Consider the following 22932-nt stretch of genomic DNA (forward strand, 5'->3'; position numbering starts at 1 on the left):
AATTTTTGCAGTATTCCAGTATTTAGTCTACTCGGCACTGAATGTACCACGGAACCGTTAAAATAATACTTGAAGCTAATTGATGACTGGATTCAAAGTGAAAAAAAAGGAGGAAAATATCATAATTTTTAGTCTTAACTATTTAGCACAATTATCTTAGTAAGTCATACTTTAGCCTGACGTTTTACGAAAGAATATTGAAAGGTTTTCTGTTGAATGAATATATCTCTTAACTTTGATTATTAACATACTTCTTCTCATGTTAGAAGAAACAATAGTTTCAAAACGACTGAAATCTGGAAATCAAATTAACACTAAGAAAACGGGCTCTACATGGCGCTTTAGTTTCATGAAATTACAATATGCGATGTCATAGAACAAGTTTTTCAATGGTTTTTACTCTAATTTCATCCATAAGGCACGGGTGATTGTTTTTTTTTTTTTTTTTATTGATTTTCTTTTTTTTCACCATCTGTCAAGTCAATTGCCAATAACAGACTGCATTTCTCAAAGGCATTATTGATCGAAATTTCGTATGAGTGTGATGAGAGCAATATTGTTTTCTCGTGAAAGCTAAATGAAATCCTCAAAAAAGAGATTGCCACCATGGCGCTCCAGGATGCGCTGCTTGTTTCGAATCTTCATGGTGACTGGATTCATTGTTCAAAGCATCTTGTTTTTTGAGATGTATTCAAAACACCCCTCCATGCTGCAACTGGACGTTGACCAACCTCAAGAAGTGGATCTTCCTGCTTTCACCGTTTGCAATTTAAACGAGTAAGATCTTCGGTCATTTGTATTTCAGTGATTACGGCATTCACTGAATTCTAAGCACATAAATATTTTGAAAATGCTTTGAAACAATTCCATTGAGCCTTTTATACTTCGACTACAAAGCTGACAACTTTTTTTTATGATGAAAAAAAGATTTTGTATCAGAGTTAAAATTTTTGTGATTATAATGCTACATACTGTCTAACCACGGATTGTATGGAATTTTCAAACGTCCAAATGAGACAAATCGATCTGAATGAGGGGGGAAGTAAAAATTTAATGCGTGTATTCCGCTCATTTGAATGAAACTCTGCTTCTGCAAAAGCTGACATCGCTAAAAATAACAGATTTGTCCATTTCCGGCTGTAAAACGGATGTTTGTCTTTCCATACAATCCGTGGTCAGACAGTAAGGGTTTATGACATTCTAACAATACTTGTCACTTCTTGACCTTCAATATAGCGTGAAACGTAGGAATCATGACCGTAAATAGTCTAATAAATGATTCATAAGGGTGGAGGATTTCAACTTAATGTCATTATTGTATTATGCATCACTTTAGATATTATTGAAAATACTTGGCAAGGCAAAATACATGTCATGAAGTTGCATTTTCCTATCCTCTTATTGTTCTAGACCCTTCCAAGGTCGCAGCTCAAAATTTGACACATTGTAGGAATCAAACTTGAATTTCTAAAATAGCAGTTCATAAAAGATAAGACTGCCCAAGAAACTCCTTATGCTTATAACTAATATTATGTACACTAACGTAATACAATATTTTAAAATTTTCACTTTATCAGTTTTGATCTTAGTTTGAGGAAATAGTCTGCATGATTTCTTTTCTTCTTTCCATTAGAGTCAGAGCATCAGAGTTTTGCCGATATTATCCTCAGAAATGTGGAAATTCTAAAACAGTACCTGACTTTTGTACGCGCTATGTTGAATACTGCAAGCTACAAAACGGACCAAAAATGGTATGTTACGTGTCTAATGTGCAATTTCTGATGGCATTTGATAGTTTTCCGAAAAGCTTTCTTCAATAATCTATTATGGACACCACATAATTTGCTTATGTATCTATTAAATATCTATTTTTATTTTCATTAACTCAATAGAAATGGGTGAGTGTATTCATGTTTTCGATTAATAAGTTATAATTCTTAAATGGATAGGTTTGGTAAAGTAAAAAATAAGTCCATTTCCAAAGAGATTAATCCAAAAACATGATAGTCGTCCGTTTCCCACGTTTATCAGAACAAAAAGAATTTGCAATACCATTTCCGCATTTAATCAAGAAATTTCTGTACTCAAAAATATACTTTTTAATAATAACTTCCCTAAAAATCTGGTTGAAAACATTTGCTTAAGTATAGACTTCGATGAACATTTCGCTTCTTTTGAAACTGTTTAACTGTGTAAATATATGATACAACCGTGACAAACCATTTTTTTTTTTTTTTTTGGATCGTTGTGGTGGAAGGATTTTACACGTGGGAAACGGACGACTGGCATGTTTTTAGATTAATCTCTTTGAATAGGGACTTATTTTTTACTTTTACGTTGATAACTGGAATGAATTCTGTGAAGTTGAACATCAGATTGATTTTATTATAACTGGATCTCAAGGTAAGATAATTTTGGTTATTGGCAGGTACTTCCCCGTGGATGGCTAATCATTGCGGAACTTGTTTTCCTAATTAGTCGAGGCGAAATCCCCTGCTTTTAATTTTAGGTTTGAGAGCTCTTGTTTATTGTCTATAGTTTAACATGTGGTGCATTTGCCCAATGTTACTCTATATTGCATGTACTGGAGTTTAAACACTCTCTTTTAGTTCATAGTTAAACTTTTTGGTCTTTTGACCATATTTATTGAATCCTCCACGGCTGATGAGCTCTGGATTTATACTTTGTCTTTTCCTATTAAATAGCTGTTTGCAATTTTCCTTTTTCTCATCATTATTTTTTACATAATTTGTTTAATATTTGGTATTTGCTTGCATATTTTATATTACTTGGCTTTTTAGTTCTGCTGTGTTGCGCATCTATGGGCTTTTGGTGTGATTTTTCACTTATATATATATATATATATATATATATATATATATATATATATATATATATATATATATATGTTATCGTTAAAGTATATAATGCAGTTATTTTATAGAATAGCTATATATATTTATATATATATATATATATATAGGTATTGTATAAATAACCTAATGATAGACAATTAAAATGAAAAAGAAGCAATCTATCTAACTTATGCAGCGTATAAACGGTATTTATACGCTGCAATGTATCTCAATAGCTGATACCTGGAAACAGTATTTAACGAACAGCAGCCGGCAATATGTATATGTAAGCAATCAATTAACCGGAATGATTTGGTGCCAACACGCTAAACAAGTTCTCTCCCTATGGCCTGGAGTAGTTCATAAATGCAGTTGCGATGGAAGGTAAGGGTATTTGTAGTGTAAGATATACAATATAGATTATTTTACGTTTTAACAGACACGATCAGTTATTCCATGAAATAACTAGGTATTCTACAAAATAATGGATTTCATACTTTAACGGTAACGGTGTGTTCGCTCAGTGGTTGAAATTCAACCATATTCATAAATGAATATTTGAGAAAACTTGTATGAATTTAACTATTTGCAACATTTTTTTCCTACTCTTACTCATGTTTACTGCACATCTGGAAACATACAGTTTTTATATGTACACACAATACCAAACAGGGATAGTTCGGTAAACGGGTCGTTTCCAAAATTTAAAAAGTATTCTTTTCTGGAAGAGCATGGTTAAAAGACGGGTTTTAACTACTTTTTAAATAATTTGATAAATATTAATATTTTTTAACACTTATTTTAATCAGTGCGCAGATTGAAATTCATTTTTTACGCTTCTGCGCCTGGCATCAAAAGCGATGAAATGCCATTCACTTATGCCATTACCGCATATCGCAAATTATCATAACTTGGAAACGCGGTTGACAGCAAAGCGTAAACATTTAGCGCGGCAATGGAATAGCGCGCCAAAGTACATCACTTGTAACGTCATAAAGACCACGCCTTATTTCCAAAATCGGACATTTAACAAAATTAATAAAAAATAACTGTTGGGAAAACAAAAGTTTTTTCTGGCCCCTCCACTTCATTTATTTATTTTTTGCTTATTCCATCAATTTCAGTAACTAAAAGTAGTACTTTTGACTGAAGGAAACAACCCCATTGAAAAATTGGTGTAGTCGTCAAATTCTTGGCTTAATTTTATTTTAGATACCATGTTGCTAACTCTATGCAAATAGATATTTCTATACTCTTAGTTTACGTTTGCAAAGGAAAAACATTTTTCACGCTGACATTGGAAACAAAAAATTTCACGCCAATGGATAAAAATCGCCAATTATCCAATTTTCGAAATCTTCCCGTATGAAATGAAGCATCAAAACTCAATTTATACGTAAAACTTCTGTGTGAACAATACCTTAATATATAAAAATCTTCTATGCGGACGTTTGTCACAATAAGGCTTTTAAATGGCTGGACCGATTTTGATCAAATTTTTTGTGTGTCATTAAGTTGTGGCAAGCATGGTTTCGAAGCGCGATGGATCGAATCGGAAACGTTTTTGTTAATTAATTAATTAATTTAAACATTGGATGGTTATATGTTCCAAATGATTAATATTTATTTTAACCTATTGTTGAGCGAGAACTGAAATAAATATTTAACCCGTTGCCAAAGGACAGAAAGAAAGTTAGCTCTGCTCTTTGTAATGAAATTTCCTTGATATGTATGTCAATAATTGAGAATAGATAAAACGTAGAGAGAGAGAGAGAGAGCAAAGCCTTAATTTCTTGAAAGCAACGATTTTAGGTCCAGTGATATATTTTAAAGTAAAGTACTGGAAGAAATCGGGTTTCTTTCACTGAATTCACGAAAAATGCGTATTTTTCGGCGTAGTTAAACCATGTAATCGGATCGGTGCCTCAGGTTTTCCTAACCAAATGCTCAGAAAGTACCGTACTTGGCAACATTGTACAACAACTTGGCAAGAAAACTTTAAAGATTTTCAAACTAATTAGTACATTATTAAAGTAAAAGATGGTGGAATTTAAAGACGAAATAATTTTTTTTCCGTCCAGATGATCAGTGCATTGGAAGATTTTTATCTTTGATGGAAAGAACAAACTGGGCAGTATATGTGAAGATCATTTAAGTACGCAAGGAAAGATAGTAAGTGAGACAAATGCTCAGCGAGAGAGCGGGATTTAAAAGTTTTCGTTCAAAAGATAGAACCGCTAATCGGTCGGAGTTCGCTTCGCTCAGTGATCGGCTGGATTACGGTGGCTTGGCGACTTGGACTTGGGCCATAAATAATAGAGTTGCGGGATATTCATTTACATTTAAAGCTACTGTTATTGTAATTTATTGTATTTTTCTTTACTTGGCGAAATATTTTAAACTGCAAGGAATTTTTTTTTGGTTTTTAAAGAATGTTTAGTCATTTTTGTTGAAGAATATGTTTTTTTACATCAGGAGGGGGGGGGGGGGTGGATGAGTGATTTTCGCTTATTCAGGGAACTGTTTTTACCATTATCATTTCTTTAAACAATAGCTTTTCGATTGTTTTATTCTTTTCCATATAGGGGGATGTTGCAGCGGGATTTCCCGTTTGTTCTTTTTGGGTAGTTAGTTTTTTACACTTAATATCTTATATTTTACACATAATATCCTCCCCAAATTAGAAAAAGTTATAGGTAATAAGTAATTATTATAGGGGATTTTCGAAACTAGGTGCACCAAGCACTGTTAACCCATTACCCGAGCAATGCCGGGTACGGGAATGCTAGTACTGTAATAATATTCAACCCGTTGTCAAAGGACAATAAGAAAGTCAGTTCTGCTTTTGGTGATGAAATTTCCTAATGCGATATGTGAATTAAGAATAGATAAAACGGAGAGAGAGAAAGAGAAAGAGAGAGAGAGAGAGAGAGAAAGAGAGAGCGAGAGCGAGAGCGAGAGCGAGAGAGAGAGAGAGAGAGAGAGAGACTTTTTTTTCTTCCTTTCTTGAAAATGTCCCGTGATATAAATTTTGAAGTAAAGTGCAGGAAGAATTCGGGTTTCTTTCACTAGGTTCACGCAAAACGCGTATTTTTCGTCGTAATTATCTTTGGTTAAACCATGTGACCGGATCGGTGCTTTAGGCTTTCCTTGCCAAATGATCGGATAATACCGTACAAAACAACATTTGTTTCTCGGTTCAAATCCATCTGGGTTTTGCACCAATGGCAAGAATACTTTAAGGATTATCAAACTAATCAGTACGTTATTAAAGGAAAAGATGGTGGAATTTGAAGACGAAACAAATTTTATTTTCGTTCAGATAAATTACGACAGGGTAGTTCTGTACACACAAGATCAGTGCAGTGGAAGATTTTTATCTTTGGTGGAAATAACAAATTAGGCAAATATATGAAGTTTTCGTTCAAAAGATGGGACCGCTAATCGGTTGAAGACTGATCGGCTGGATTACAGGAACGTGGTGGCTTGGCGAGATTGGCCATAACAGTACAGTTGCGTGATTATTTGTTTACTGCTGTTAATGTAATTTATTGTATTTTTTGTTCATTTGGTGAAATATTTCAACTTGCAAAGAATTGTTTTTGATTTTTAAAGAGTGTTTAGTCATTTTAGTTGAAGAACGTGTTTATTTTACATCGAGAGGGGAGAGAGTGATTTTCGCTTATTCAGGGAACCGTTTTTACATTTATCATTGTTTTAAACGATATCCATTCGATGTTTTATTCTTTTACATATGGGGGACGTTGCAGCGGGATTTCCCGTTTTTTCTAGATGGGTAGTTAATTTTTTATCCTTAATATCTGAGGATGATTTTTATACTTTGAGTATGGCTGAAGGAACAAACCATACTATCAATGAAGATCTTTCAAGTACGCGAGAAAAAATAGTTGATAAAACAACTGCTCAGTGGGAACTAAATAAATCAAGTTGTAATATATAATATATATACGCATTTTGACACCAAGCAACTTAAATAATTTTCATTTTACTTATTTTTTTCAACAAAACGGTTCAAACACTTGATCGTTTATTGAATTTTTTTAACTTTTCAATTTACAAAGTTTAAACAGAACAACGTCTGTCGGGTCCTCTTGTTACTTTTAAAACGTCTACCAATATTCAGTTAGAGAGTTGCTTCTTCGTCATTAGAAATATAAATTTCAAAGTATCAAATGAACGAACTCTACTCGTGGCAACATATAACTGTCCGTTCGGAAACACTGGACGTCGCAACAACACCACAATTTTTAAAAATGGTCGTCTTTGTGATTTGTTTATGGTTAAGGGCGGGGCATAACTAATGTCACACTTTTCAACATTTTCGACCCTCTCGCACTTAGTCATAAAGTTTCGCACTTCACCATACCCCCTCTTCCCTTTGTCACACGTCAAGAGTTTTTTCATAAACGTTCCTATTGAAAAAAGGCTTATTGTCGCATTCTCTCCATTGTATGTCCCTCTTGTCATCTCTTTGCTCTCCCTTGTCACAAACTGTTACTATTTCGTGAACACCATCTTTAAAAGGGGTTTCATTCGTGGAGAGCTCCTTTTTTATGTTAACCGTATGCAATATATATTTTCCTACTCTTTGTTCATGTATGCAAAGAAAAAATATTTCTCTCGCTGCAATTGGTGCCAAACGTTTGACGCCAATACATGAAGAGCGCCAATTTCCCAATTGTCGAAATCTTCCCGAATGAATTTATGCTGCAAAACACAGATTATACGTAAAACTTCTGCACGAACACGTTTCTTTTTTAAAAGTTTAATATTATTGAGTAAGTCACATTTTACCTCTGCCATTAGAAATATAAAATTTCAAACAGTCAAATGAACAATCCTACTTGCTACATTAAAAATTGTACTAATCAAAAACACTGAACGTCGCAATAACAGTGCAATTTTATAAAAAAAATCATCTTTGTGATTTTTTTACTGTTTAGGGGATAACTTGCTAATGCACTTTTCAAAATTTTTGATCCCTCTTCCTTTTGTCACAAAGTATCACACTTCACCATACCCCCTCTTCCCTTTGCCACATGTCACTCTGTTTTTCATAAACGTTCTTATCAAAAAAGGCTTTATGTCACATTCTCCATATTATATGTCCCTCTTGTCATTTATTTCCTCCCCTTGTCACGAATGGTTACACTTTAATAAACCTCACCTTAAAGAGGGACTTCATTCGCAGTCAGCTCCTTTCAAATAGACATTTCTCTCCTCTTTTTTCACGAATGCAAAAGAAAAATATTTCTCAAGCTGGCATAGTTGCCAAAAATTTGACACCAATTGGTGCCAAAAATTTGACACCAATGGATAAAGTTCGCCAATTTCACAATTATGGAAGTCTTCCTGAATGAAATGATCTCTCAAAACTCATTTAATACGTAAAACACTTTTGTACAAACAATATTCTTTGTGAAAGTAGGCATGAGCTTTGCCGTTAGAAATACGAAATTTCCAACAGTCAAATGAACGAACTCTACTCGCTGCAAAATATAACTGTCCATGCGAAAGCACTGGACGCCGTAATAATACGCCAGTTTTATCGGAAGTTTCCCCTTGAGATCTGTTTGTGGTGATAGCAAGTGCAGGCATTATTGGAAGCTATGTTTTTTTTTTTTTTTTAATTTGTTTTTATGAAGATGATTTTATTGAAACTGAAAGTCCTCCCTCGCTCCGAAAAATGATTTAATTTATTATTAAAACCGCGAAAACATAATTAAAATGAAAGTATTTTAATTGCCCGTAGTTACTCAAAAAGCCTCAATAATAAAAACAAATGCAATAATTTAATTTCTTTACGCTCAAGCGAGAAATGCCAACACTAAATATTATCCAGCAATTTCTTCACGCTAACGAAGTCGCGTGAGAAATCAAATAAAAATGAATTTTCGCTAACTTATAATTGCTTCTAGCTTCGTCATCGTAGCGAGTTTTAGTTTTTGAGCCGTAAACGGGGGATAAACGTTTTCAGAAGTATTTTTTACGATCTTTCCAACTATACCAAACTCGAAGCACGAAAATGCATTTTTCGTGCAGAAAAAACGGTTTAAAAATGAATTGAAACAATGTTTCACGCTTCCAACAATGAGTTTCAACAATGGAAAAGAGATAAAATTAAAATTTTTGGGTTTCGCTAACAAAAAAACGCTTATAACTTTTTTTCTAGTGGATTTAGGTTATTGGATCTTGGGCGCCCTGACAATTTCTTCGTTAGGAGTATTTTTTAAACAACTTTCCAAAAATGTCAAATTCGAAACAATTGGACCATCCGTTCGCATAGAAAGAACCATTTAGGACGAAAATGCGTTTTTTATTAATGTCTCCGTTAATTAGCGTGCGATTTCAAAAACTTTTATTGATGACACTAAAACTCGGCAATAGCTCCTAAACAAAAAAAGAATGAAGGAAATCGGTTCACAAACAGAGGAGGAATCGGTACCGAAAGAAAACGGCTTGCCTTTTATATATATATATATATATATATATATATATATATATATATATATATATATATATATATATATATATATATATATATATATATATATATATATATATATATATATATATATATATATATATATATATATATATATATATATATATATATATATATATATATACAGTGGCTCCCAAAAGTGTTCGTACACTTCGAAATTTTTTAGTAAAACCAAAATAACTCAAAACTGAATTCGAATATTGAGTCCAATATTTTTTCACATCATTCCTATGTTATTCTAAATACAACCCATTGGTTTTTTCAAAATATTAACGGATCTACTTTTTGAAATGGATCAGAAAACGAAGAGACAGAGAAATAACACGCCACAAAAATCATCGTACACTCAAATATTTTCGAATAAATTCATGATTAAAATTATCATATGCCGTTTTATGAATATTTTTGCATTGTGTTGACCCTTATAAGTCATTTGGCTTTAATTTTTTGTTTATTTATTTCTTAATATTGTGCTTTTTGCTATAAAATCGCTGGTATTCGTAAAAAACCACAAACACCATTCAAAATTCGAATTTGTTTCCCACAGTTGCGGTAAATTGGTTTGAAATGACTCTAAATTAGTTAATTTATTTGTTTGTATAGTAGAGTGCTTGATAAAATGCTTTAAACAAAGGAATCGGACCGAAAACAAGGTAAGAAAAGGTCGACCGGCAAAGTTCGCAAAACGTGATCGGAGATTTAAAGTTGAAAAAATTATAAAAAATACACATTTGAGTGCTGTAAAAGTTTCTTCAGAGTCAAAAGAAAAACTTTACGTTTAATTTTCACCTAAAATTTTTCGCCAAGTTCTCTGATTAGCTGGATTAAATCTGGCCTCTTCCCGCAGAAATTTTCTTGTTCGCACGAAAAACACAAAGCTTACGCTTTTCGTCGCAAAATCAAGGATAAATAAGCTAAAAACATTTTAGAATTACGTCTTATTTACAGATAAAAATGAATTTAACATTTTTGGTTAAATTGTTGCATAATTGTAAGTAGAAGAAAAAATTAGGAACTTAATCTTAAGAACTTAGTTGGATCAGTTAATCACGACGGTGGAGCCGTTCTAGTGTGAGGGTGCATATCAGCATCAGGACTTATTAGTTCGGAATTTTTTAATGAAATAATGAATCATACTGTTCCTTTAAATATTTTAAAAACCAATTTTGAACTCTTAACCGAAAATTTGGTTATCGGAAACAACTTTGTTTTTTATCAAGATAACGATATGAAGCACTCGGTTTTCAACGTGTGCGTCTAGTGCCTCAAAAATCGTCCTAAAATTCAGAAAATACCCCCTCAATCTCCAGATTTGAACTTAATGTAACGTATTTAGAGATATCTATAGGCTAGATTACGAAAATACGGCTTTAAAACGAAAATAGAGATAGAAACAGTAAGACTCGAAGTGTGGTTGAACACTTACTCAGAAATTATGCAAAAAAAAAAAAAGAAATAAAAAGAATGAAATCTATTCCCAGACGTTTAAAAGGTGTTATGAATACTGTATGATATTCTACTAATTAATAACTTAATAAAAAGTTAGATTATTCAATAATATATAGACATTTTATAAAGTGTACGAAGACTTTTGTGACATAGAATTTCCGGCACTTTTTGGTTTTTGATTTTTTTAAAAATTAAGCTTTAATATTTTTTAAAAACTTTTCATGTATTTTTGTTAAACATTAATCATAGATCTTATAATTAAATACCTATTCCGAAATATTAATTCTAACCAATGGATTAGGGCCTATTTCGTTGAAAGTCGTAGGTGTACGAAGATTTTTGGGAGCCACTGTATATATTGTTACGAATTCCGTGCAGCTTCAAACTTTCTTTAAATGACGACACAGTTCTTGAGAAAACACAAAAGATTTATTTAGAGCTATGTACAGGAAATGTAGTTACAACTGCTAAATCAATCATCAGCAAGTAACCAAATATCAATTAAATACCGTAAGCACAACGGTCACACACGTTTTTACTTCCAAATACGCAAAAACACAGCGAAACAAAAGGCTAATACACACAGAGCTAAATACATGCGCTCAGCCCAACGGCTCAGACCAGTCTGATTTTTTATCACGCGCGGAGGCTATTTATAAATCCTAGAGAAACTTCGACAAAATTCGAGATGTTTCCCCTTTTTTTCTTTTTATTCCATTCACAAATTTTTATCATTCAGAAATGGGGAGACCGTATACTTCATTCGGATGTAAGGGGGTTGTATATTCATTACGAGAAACTATTTACAGGTGACGTTACTAAGACAAATTTAGAAGAAAGATAATGGAATAAACGCCAAATTTAGCTAGATTACAACAAATTAATCATAAAAATAATTACTATTTACAGAATTTGTAACATTGCCCCCTTCCTAAGGACTGCACGTCCTGGGCAGTACAATCCCCAGAAAGGATGCCAAACTTATATCACAAGTTTGCAAATACAGGCATTAAATAATAACAAATAAGACACAGAAAACACAATAATAACAAGATATATTACTAAACATTAAAAGCAAAAATTATCTACAACTTTTATGTTATCAACCATGGTTGTTTACGTAATTACTCATGAGCTATATTCCAATACTTCATTCGATGTAAGGGGCTTGTAGATTTATTACAAAAAACTATTTACAGGTTAAGTTAGTACAATAATTTTTAGATGAATAATGGAATAAACGACAAATTTAGCCAGATTACAATAAATTAATCATAAAAAAATACTATTTACAGAATTTGTAACAATATATATGTACGTATATAAAAAAATACATAAAAGTGTACGTTCTCGCGCACAAACGTTGCGCATATTTTTCTTAACGTCATCGAAGCAAATTATGGCGTTTTCTTTGAACAAGACCGTCGAGTGATCAAAACATTACGAGGAGGGCATTTGGAAGCCATTCTTTTTTCAAAGATATATATAGCAAAAAAAAAAAAAAAAAAGAGACAGAGAAAGAGTTTAGATCTTTACTTGGAAAGGGGGGGGGGTCATTATTAGCACATGAGAAATTCAGAAATCACATTAAGAGAATTGAGTTATGAAAGTGGAGAAAGAGAATTAACGATATGAATCTACAGTCGTTAGCATTCGATGTAGTAACATTCACGAAGGTTCTCCCCCTTATAATGTCCGAAAATGTAGCTCTAAAATTGCAGTTTACACAATGTCTAGTGCTGTTCGGAGGAGAAGAGCTTCAGGGACTTCTATGAACGGTTGAAGCTCGGAAACTGCCTTTGAAATTTCTTGGAATTGAAGTCCTAAAAATAAAGTTTTAGACACTTTAGCGACAGGGTAGGGGAAGGGTAAGGGGAGGAGAATCGAGGATGCTCTCTAGTTTTTCGAAAATGAAAATGATATGTCCAAAATAACTTCAGTTGTAGACCTTCTTAGTTGAAATTAAGCAAGAGAAAAGGTTCGGACGACCTTTCCTCGGAAAATATTTGATTTTGAGGTTCTAAAAACGCAATTATGTACCATCTTAATATCGTTAGGAAAAGGGTTTGGATTCGGAGCCTCTATTTCGGATTTTTTTTAGGAATTGAAGATACAATCACGAAATTTTAGACGAGTTTTAATGATGTGGTGGGAGAGAGGATTGGGGGTAATCCCAAGGAAATTTTTCCAAATTAAAGTCCGAAAATTATAATAGAAATGTTCGAGGCCCTCACCCGAATTTTTTTTAGAAATTTCAGTCTTAAGCACGACGTTTTATACAGTCTTTAATTATTGGAAGGGAAACAGTAGGCACTCCCGGAGATTTTTTTCTCGAAATTAAAATCCTAAAACCTACTACTTGGCAACTTTTAATGAAGTTAGGGGACGGGATGGGGTTCGGGGCTCTACCTTTGAATATTTCCAAAATTAAATCCTAAAATCTCAACTACAGGACATCTTTCAGATTAAGGGTTGAGGTTGAGAGTATCTCTCTCAGACATTATGCGAAATTGACCAAATCCGAATTCGAAATATCCAAAAACGAAGTTTTAGACGATTTTGGATGATGTTAGAGGGAGGTGAATTCTGAACTCTTTCACCAGAATTTGTAGGAGATTGAAGTCCCTTAAGGTAGGCCCCTAATTTTCGAAAAAAAAATCGATTTCAAGACTTTGAGAAACATAGAGAGGCCCAGTGTTCTTCTTTCTAAATCCGCAATGGTTTTTAAATCGATGAATTAGTGAGAAAACTAAAAGAAATTTATTAAACTCAAATGCACTGCTTATAACTGAAATTTACTTTTCTTTCTTAATTTTCTCACAACTACGTTTTCAAAGTTTATATTTACGCCAACAGTTCAAGCGAAAAAAGTATTAACTCTATACGTTTGAAACTTTGAAAAATGATTACTGAGCATATTACTGTAATAAAAACCCCGAAAAGTTAATGTACATGCAAAATGTGGTTTTGAAATAATGTACAATTAAACTTAGGGAGCAAAAAACACGTTTTTCCGGGGAATTTTTCAAACATTTCCCCCATACAACCTGTTTTTAATTAATTATGTATTTCCAAACTGGAGGGTCATATCACTCTCTTGTATGTAACGAAGAGATAGATATAAAAAGTTTTGAAAATTATGAAAAAGTGAATGCATTGGTAGTGTTAAGGAAAGGTAGTTTTTTTTGTTAAAAATACATCTTAAAAAAAAAAAAAAACTTAGAATTTTTTTACCGTACCGTACCATAAAAGTACCGTAAAACCCTACAACTTTAGACCAGTGTTGCATCTTTAGATCAAAAATAAAATATTACGACAACGAAGAAACCAACCAAACTGGGATAAAATTTGTTTCAAGCTGCTGTAAAAAAAGATAAACAAAAATGCCCTTTAAAAAAACAATAATAAAATCCAGGAGTAGGAACCTACTAATTGCTTTTCATATTACTTAACGTTAATATTTATATATCTGAATAATATTTTGTGTTTTCACAATTGATTTTATTTAAGAAAACCTGAAATTGACTCAAAAAGTATAAAAAAATTTATAAATCGGAAAAAGTAAGTACAAATTGTTTTTTTTTTTTTTAATTTTTGCTGTGTACGGGATTGGAACGGAACGATCTATGCATTGTAAATTTAGACCGGAGTGGTTTAACGGTGCATATCAAGGAAAATATGAGGCGGTCCAAAGTTGTCACCACCATAAGCAAACTTTATACCACTATACAAAAATTCCCCCTCTCTTTATGTGTAATTTAGAATTTTTTTCGAAGCGTCACTCTACAGCTGAGATGTATGGTAGTGTATGGTTAAATTCTCAACCTATTTTGGCGAAGAGTAATGAAAATATGAAGAAAAATACACATAAAGTGGTCTAAAGTTGCACGGTTTTACGGTAGTCAAAATGTGTTATTTATGTTATTATTTAATAATCGCATTAAGTTTTAGAAAGGTGCAATGAATATTAAAGAAAAATAATATTTAGAGTGTTCGTCTACCTTAACTAAAGTTTATGATAATCTAAGAAGACGTTGGGGAAACAGGCACTGTGGCATAAGATATGGGGGGGGGGGGGAGGGCTGCTACAGCCCCATGGCCCTACTCTTGGATTCGCCATTGAGCTCAAGTATTGCTGCTGCTCAAAAATGATGCAATTTTCCCCCCTATGTGTTTTAATCTGACAACTATGCAATGAGATATTTTGAAAGTTAGGGATAATGTCGCGACCCCCTTCCGCAGGTTGGGAACCCCTGTAGAACTCATTCGATTACTCAGTCAAATGTGAAAGTGAAATCTGTAGAACTTGTTTTACTGCTAGCATAGGGTCAGTACAGAGAAAACAACCAGACTGCTTCTCTTCGCTACAATGTGTAACGTACGTACGCATAGTAATCTTTCACTTATACGTCATTTCTATAAGCGGCTCTCTGCGGTAGATTTTCATACGACCTTACCAAAAGTATGAAAAAGTAATATAGGGTTGGTTTGGGTAAGCGGGACCCCTTTTGAGAACAGTTCGTTTTTAAAACCTTACACAAAAGTTTTGAAGCAAAAAAAAAAAAAAAAAAAAAAAAAAAAAAATATTGTCTTAATTTATTTTGGAAATTAGTAATAAACAAAAATTCATCATTGTTTTCCAAAATAATACTTTAAATATTCTCAACAATGATATTAAAAAAAAAATAAATAAAATGGGTGTCCCACTTGCCCCATTATAAGAGGTAAGTGGTTCACCCCCTTTTATTTACATTTAATTGAAGCATAACTAAAAAAAGGGGGTAAGGAGGTCTTACATAATAAAGTATGAAAAATTTTAGTATGAGTTATTTTTTTGTAAATGCACTCATTCATGAGATATTTATTGTCTTTAAATCTGTATGACGGAAAATTTTAAAACAAAATATAAAACAATTGCATCTATGAAATTTATTGAAAGCCTATAGGTACATATTTTACTTCTACACATAAATGTGGGTTTAATAAACGTAATACAGTTGATTCAGATCAATTTTAGTAAATTAGTCAAAACTATAAGTTGAAAAAGAAACTGGAAACACTAAATGGCTGCGTCTATTTAAAGTCAAGCTAAGGAAGATCCATTTTCACTTCACCCTCAGTAATAAACCCCTAGAATTTTCCAAAACAACCGATCATCATTATTCGGAATGACGAATGAATGTTGTAAAGTAAAGCCAAATAGCCAGAAATGAGTTTCTAAAAACAAATAGAAACTTTTCGAATCTATCTTATATAATTAAAAACTGAGCGATGTACAGTGAAGCACCGTTTAAACGTTTTTGAAGGGACTACATGAAAAAAGCGTACAAACGAAAAAACGTATAATAGATATAGGTTAATGTGTATTAGACTTTGCAGGGACCAATTTTGAAAACGTATAATTGATAAAAACGTATAAAAGAGAAACGTATAAACGGTACTTCACTGTATCTACAATTGTATATTCAAGTTATTTCTCCCGAACGCCAGTAAACTGACCATCAAACCAGGAATCGATGGATTCGTAATTTTCCCGTCTTTATGTTTGGCTATTTAACATAATCCTCCGATAAAAATTACAAAGATATCAATTAAAAACTATTAATTATGAAACTTAGAATACGACAAAAAATCCCTATTTTTCGAAGGCTTTCCTCCATTCAAATTATTATTCAGTACTTCATCTCAACTTTCAGTAACAGTGCTTTTATTAAAATTTGTAACGTGAAGAAAATCATTGAAAAAAAAAGATCTGCTGCCATTTTTTTTCTCTAATGTGAACAAATAAAATTCTGGGTTGAGGCTTTTCTTATAATCGGGATATTTAAAATGTTTTTGGTTATTTTTCGGCTACCTGTCGCAAAATTTTACAGATTTTTTTTGTTCAATCCTGATTGTTGAACACGCATCACTTGACATAACTTTTATTTTCGAGGTAGACCGTGCAAAGTTGGGAAACACAGCTAGTAAAAAAGAAAGCATGTGGAAAAAAGTATTTTTAATAATTCTTGCTTGTAATGTTCTTTCACTTTTTGCGTTTTCCATCCTATCTTAAGATAAATAAATAAATAAATAAATAAATAAGTGAATAAATAAATTAAAAAAAAAGTGTTCTGGCCCGAGTCCCGAGTAATTCATATAAGTATGAGGTGTTGCCCTTGGGCAAAAAAAGATTGGGCACCACTGTGTTTAAAAATATACTGTGTTTTTTAACTTTATTTTGGAAGAAACTACTGCCGAATTGTACAAAATTGGCTAAAAAATATATTTCCATTTCAGGTTCCAATTATTTTTCTGGAAGAGTTCAACCTGACGCGGTACGAGCAACAGACCTTCGGTCACCAATGGGAAGACCTAGTAGTTAGCTGTGTGGTAGAAATCGATGGAAATGAGCAGAACTGTCCGTAAGATCTTTTTGATAAAATTAGAAAAAATAAACAAAAATGGGTATAAGGGGTAAGGGGTATAAGGTAAGGGATGACCCTTACCTTATACCCCTTACCGTTATAGCCTTTCCCCTTTTGGTAAGGGGTATAAGGGGGGCAGAAAATTTCAAATGTCTGCAAAAAATAGGGTAAACCTTGTGAAAGGGTAGGGGAGGAAGGGTTTCGAACGCCACCGCTGAGGCTGTTTTTTCTTTTCTTTTCTTTTGTAAAGTTGGAATATATTAGTAGATTTTAACGTTATTGATTAAATGACCCCTAAAACGTGTGGAATATGGTCTCAAAAATCAGAACGAATAACCAGCATGAACTAGAGGCGGATATAGACTACCATTTCAGAGGAGGTCACACTGTAGAATGGCTCCCCCCCCCCCAATGAACGAACCTACGGTTCTGAGTACGAAATTTTTTTAATATGAACAAATAATTATTATTAGTATGCATTTTTTGCTTTTTTCAACGATTAAAACCCTTGTCCCACCCAAACTGACATCAAAACACAGCAAGTATAATAAAAGCTCTAAAAAGGCACAGAACATGCTACAATAATGTAGAAAAACTTTCTGTAGAAAATGAGTCATTTTATCTCGAGCGCTCGGCTATGCAATCTTGGAACACGAGACATCTCATCCGTAAGAAATGAAAATGTGAACTCTGTCTCTTTTTCAATCGCTGAATCACTTACGTAAGTAAACCGGGTTCAAACAATTCCAGGGCTTCCCATCCTCCCCCCAACTTTAATGTCACCAATCCCCCCCCCAATTTTTAACCCCCCTTCCCTTGTTTATTTTTATTTTCTAAATCTATTTTTTTATTAATTTTTAGTGTGTTTTATTTATTTATTTAAAAAAATACTTTTTATTTATTTGTTTATTTATTTATTTTTAATTACTGTTATCATTATTACTATTATCTTCTTCTTTACTAATAATAAAGCTGAAAGTCTCTCTGTCTAGATATCTGTCAGGATCTCTGTGACGTGCATAGCGTCTAGACCGTACGGCCGATTTTCATGAAATTTGGTACAGAATTAGTCTGTAGTATGGGGTTGTGCACCTCGAAGCGATTTTTCGAAAATTCGATTTTGTTCTTTTTCTATTCCAATTTTAAGAACATTTTCCCGAGCAAAATTATTATAAGATTGACGGGTAAATTACCAAGTTATCATAACGTGGAACCGTAACATGGGCAAGCCAATTGCCGAGAAATTCATTATACATTATTTGTAAATATACAGGCGAATCAAAAGACCTTTTAATTTTCTACTACGGGCAAAGCCGCGCAGGTGCCACTACTTTTATTATAAAAGTTCTGTACTACGCCAATGACACACACACACACAAACTAAATAAATAAATGGAATAAAATATAAATATAATAAAATTAAATTAATAAATTAAATCAAAAATAAATTAATAAATAATTTTAAATAAATAAAAATAATTACCCCCCCCCCATTTTTAAGGCACAACAATTCCCCCCTGTGGACACCTCTGAACAATCCTAAAAACCGAATACAAAATGTTGTCTACTTTTAACTTAACAATTTTCAAGAGAAAAGGTGAACGTGAAGAGAATCCTGTTCGTTTATTTCCTGACTTAAAATAGCTTTTTGTTTTAGCGGGGAGCCTATTTTAGTACCAGCTTTAAGTCATTCCATACAGATCCCGTTCAACTGTTTCATGATGTTCTCTCTATATGGGCAACCGGATGCAGTTCCAGAAAAGGTTCCAAGGTCAGCAGGTAAATATTTTCCTTTCACAAAATTTTATACAGAAGATTTTTGTGCTTAAAATAACTTAATGTCAAAATGGAGTGAAAATAAAATACATATTTTTAATAATAAAAAAGAGAGTTTTAAAGGAAATCCAAACTGAAGTCAAGAAATGCGTATATGCAGGATTACGAGCTTGAGCGTCTTCAGCAGCTCAACTGTTATTAGCCACTAAGGTAAAAAAAAATCCAGTATTCATTTGAACTTTGACGTTTTGAATTCAAATTTTTTTTCGCTAGGATCCTACTCCTAGATTTTTTTGTTTCTACAAATGGAATTTACCAAGAAATTTCCACTCTTCATATCTTTACCTAAGAGCCAGAAGGACTTAAGTTCAAAAACTGCGATTTACCGTCTATTATTGCATAGTGTGTAGAAGTCTATCCTGCATCGAGCCATGTGAACGTAATTCTTTAAAAAAAAAAGTCCTTTTCAATTTTTTAGAAAGGTTAAAAGAGCGCGCGTCGAATCCTTTGCATGCGCCACAAAAAAGTAAAAAAGTCCCCCCCCCCTCTCTTGAAAAATTATCAGAAGGTGATTTACCTGCTTCTGGCTCTGAGGTACAGATATTATAAATACTGATTTTCCAGAATAGGTAATACTAGCAGTACCCGCACAGCGATGCCTGTGCTAAAAATTTAAAGAAAATCCGTTGAATTAAAGAAAAACAAATTATATCAAAATTACATTTACAGTAGCTTTCAAATGTAAAAACTCCATAATTCATCGCCAAATTCACCAAGCGACTTTCTAATTTAAAAAAAAAATCATTTAACATACGAAGAATGAATTTGAAATAAAGTAATAACAGTAAAATATTCATAAGCAACAAAGGCAACTTCCTCCAAAATGTTTAATAAATTACTTTTAAATAAATAAATTAAAAAAAAAAAACGCCTTCAAAAAATACCCAGGAACTAAAAAGCAAAAAATAACTGATTACACTTACATTCTATTTCCTACCCAAATATAGAAATGAAATTTATTTTACAATTCCAGTACAAAAATCAACTAAACTAAACACCGAATTATAAAATAAACACTGATTTAAATTACTATACGATGAATTATTTTAAATACCTAACTAATTATATACGATCTCTTAATTTTTAATAACCTTTTGAAGTCGGGGCCTCCTATAAACAACCACATAACGTAACTGACAACCCACCGAATCCTGAATTAAACACTAATTTAACTATACGCGATATTAGTCTTTAAAACTAAACCTACTCAGTTACGTTATGTAGTAGTTTATTGGAAGCCCCGACTTCAAAAGGTTATTAAAAATTAAGAGATCGTATATAATTAGTTAGGTATTTAAAATAATTCATCGTATAGTAATTTAAATCTGTGTTTATTTTATAATTCGGTGTTTAGTTTAGTTGATTTTGTACTGGAATTGTAAAATAAATTTCATTTCTATGTTTGGGTAGGGAAAAAGAATGTAAGTATAATCAGTTATTTTTTGCTCTTTAGTTCCTGAGTATTTTTTGAAGGCGGTTTTTTTTTATTTAAAAGTAATTTATTTTTTGCTTTTTAGTGGTGTAAATAACACGGCGAGCGTCTCGGAGACTTTCGACGACTGTGAAGAAAGGTTTTTTCAAACGCGTAACTATGTACAAAAAAATTGTCTTCATCATTTGTTCAACTTTATCAAAGTTTGCTTTCCGAAAGCAAATGTACGAGTCACTAAAAAAAAAAAAAAAAAAAAAAAAAAAAAAAAAAAAACCCAAAATCGCTTTAAGTTTAAATTTGTAAAATTGTAACTTTTAGAATTGTAATATTGTAAATTGTAATTTATGTTTCGCAATTAGTGTCATGTAACTCGTGATAAAAGTCGCATGTTTCTTCACATGGCCCCACTATAGTTGAAGATTAAAAATTCCACTAGAATGAATTTTATGTTTGCTTCAGAGAATACTTAATTCAAAATTTTCACTATCATTACGCTTAATAATATATATTTTTAGTACTTTCTTTAACTATAGGTAAAGAAAGTATAAACCTTTGTTTTATGGCCTTTGTTTATCAATGGGTTTTATATTTAATCATTTGTGAGGGAAATTGGATGAAATTTATTGTTTTACCCTTAACTTTTACCTAAAGATTAAATAGGGTAAATCAAAGATTTGGAACCTAAGTTAGACCACCTCTAAACAAAACCACCACTAAACAAACAAAAAAAAAAAAAAAAAAAAAAAAAAAACATAAAAACCGGTTCACTAAGTGAGACGATATACAAAGTTAATAAAGTACAAATCGATTTAAATGTGAGTATGATATTTGAAGAGTTCCTTCAATTTCATCAAACCTGAACTTGATTAACATTAGACCGCCGAGGAACTATGCTGTTTCAAACAAAAAAAAGACTTTTCCTTATCGGTACAGGCAGGGGCGTGCACAGAAATTTTGGAGCCCGTCACAAATGACTTTCCCGGGCTCCTCTCCATATTGTTTACCCCTATATTTCACCGTTAGTTACAAAAATATTGGTCCCCTTCCAGGCTCGGGCCCGGGCCAACAGGTGTCCCTCTCCCTCCCTGCGCACGCCCCTGGGTACAGGTGTCTTCGTGTATTTATGGAACATTGTACAAAGGAAAACAAATCCGACGAGTGCAGAACCTCCTTCTTTTTTTAAGCCTGCTAATTAATGTAACCCTAATTTCAAATTGAACTCATCGTGAAACAGTAAGTCCAGAATATTGGTCAAACTTCAGAAATCATATACAGTGATAATGTATATTATTAAAGAATATAAATTAAATCGTGGGGGAGGGGTTTTCTGTATTCAATTCCCCCTCAATGGAACACTAAATATATTTAAAAATTGGAATATTAATTAAAGAACTTTATATTTCAGTGCCTAAATAAAGTTATTTATTAGTAAATAAAATGTTAAGGTAATTGATTCAACTATTAAAGTAGCAAAATATATTTAATTTACTGCTTTTGCTACGCAGTAATAAATACATTAATGACACCTATAACAAAAAATTACCATGCGGCGCAGCGTTGAGAAAATTAATCATCCATGTGCGGCGAGAATTAAATATCGTTCAAAGAGAAAGCCTAAACCTTAGGTGTGAAAATACACCGATCACAGCAACACCACGTGACCATGACGTATGAAATGTAAAGTTTCTTGGATTTTTCCGGGACCTATTATCAGATCCAGACCAAATTACAATGGGACCAACTGGGAAGTATACCCTGCCAAACATTTTTTTTTTTCAAATCGGTGCAGTAGTGTTAGAATAATTCGAAAACACACATAAAAAGCCGTAATACGAAATCATAAACTCCTTTTTTGAAGTCGGTTAAAAAAGAAAGTGATTGAAAAATTGTCTGGAAAATGGGCCTAGTGTTATAGTTGAAAATTGACTGGAAATTGGGCCTAGTGTTATAGCAATTTCTCGAAAGAGAAGCCTTGAAAATTGGCTCGATTAGAATCGCTTATATCTCCTGTTCTAATTAATTGAGAAAAATGGAACAAACATCATCTTGTTCGGTAAGGAAAACCCTTTCCAACGATATATAATGTTTGGGGGGGGGGGGGGGGGGGGTTATCCCCTAATTAGCCGAAATTTCAGCTTAATTAATTAATTATGAAAAAACTAATAATAAATTTAGAATTCGTGCTTCGAGGTGCAGACCCCCGGAGTAGGTTCGAATTTTGTGCTAAGTTTCAGAGCTGTAGGTGCTATGGGGTCTTCTGGCCATCGGGTACAAACAAAGAAACACCGTCACCTTTATATATTTAGATGAGGACTATCTATATATAAACAAAATAGTGATCAGGATGCGGTTATAAAGATAAATATTTTATGGCCGATATCCACCAGTAAGACTTATCATAAAGGTTATTTACAGCGTATAACGTTA

The 22932-nt window shown here is 32.7% G+C and overlaps 1 protein-coding gene across 1 annotated transcript in view; it reads left to right on the forward strand.

Moving 5' to 3' along the window:
• Positions 1–577: 577 nt before the first annotated feature.
• The window catches only part of LOC129216375 (acid-sensing ion channel 4-A-like), an 86753-nt gene continuing 64398 nt past the window's right edge, over positions 578–22932 (forward strand). Inside the window, exons 1-4 of the mRNA XM_054850588.1 lie at positions 578–777; positions 1634–1751; positions 17110–17234; positions 18895–19016. Of these exons, the coding sequence (XP_054706563.1) occupies positions 578–777; positions 1634–1751; positions 17110–17234; positions 18895–19016 (565 nt within the window). The remainder of the gene's footprint in view (positions 778–1633; positions 1752–17109; positions 17235–18894; positions 19017–22932) is intronic.

The sequence above is a fragment of the Uloborus diversus genome, chromosome 2, assembly GCF_026930045.1.
Source record: "Uloborus diversus isolate 005 chromosome 2, Udiv.v.3.1, whole genome shotgun sequence".
Classification (NCBI taxonomy): Eukaryota; Metazoa; Arthropoda; class Arachnida; order Araneae; family Uloboridae; genus Uloborus; species Uloborus diversus.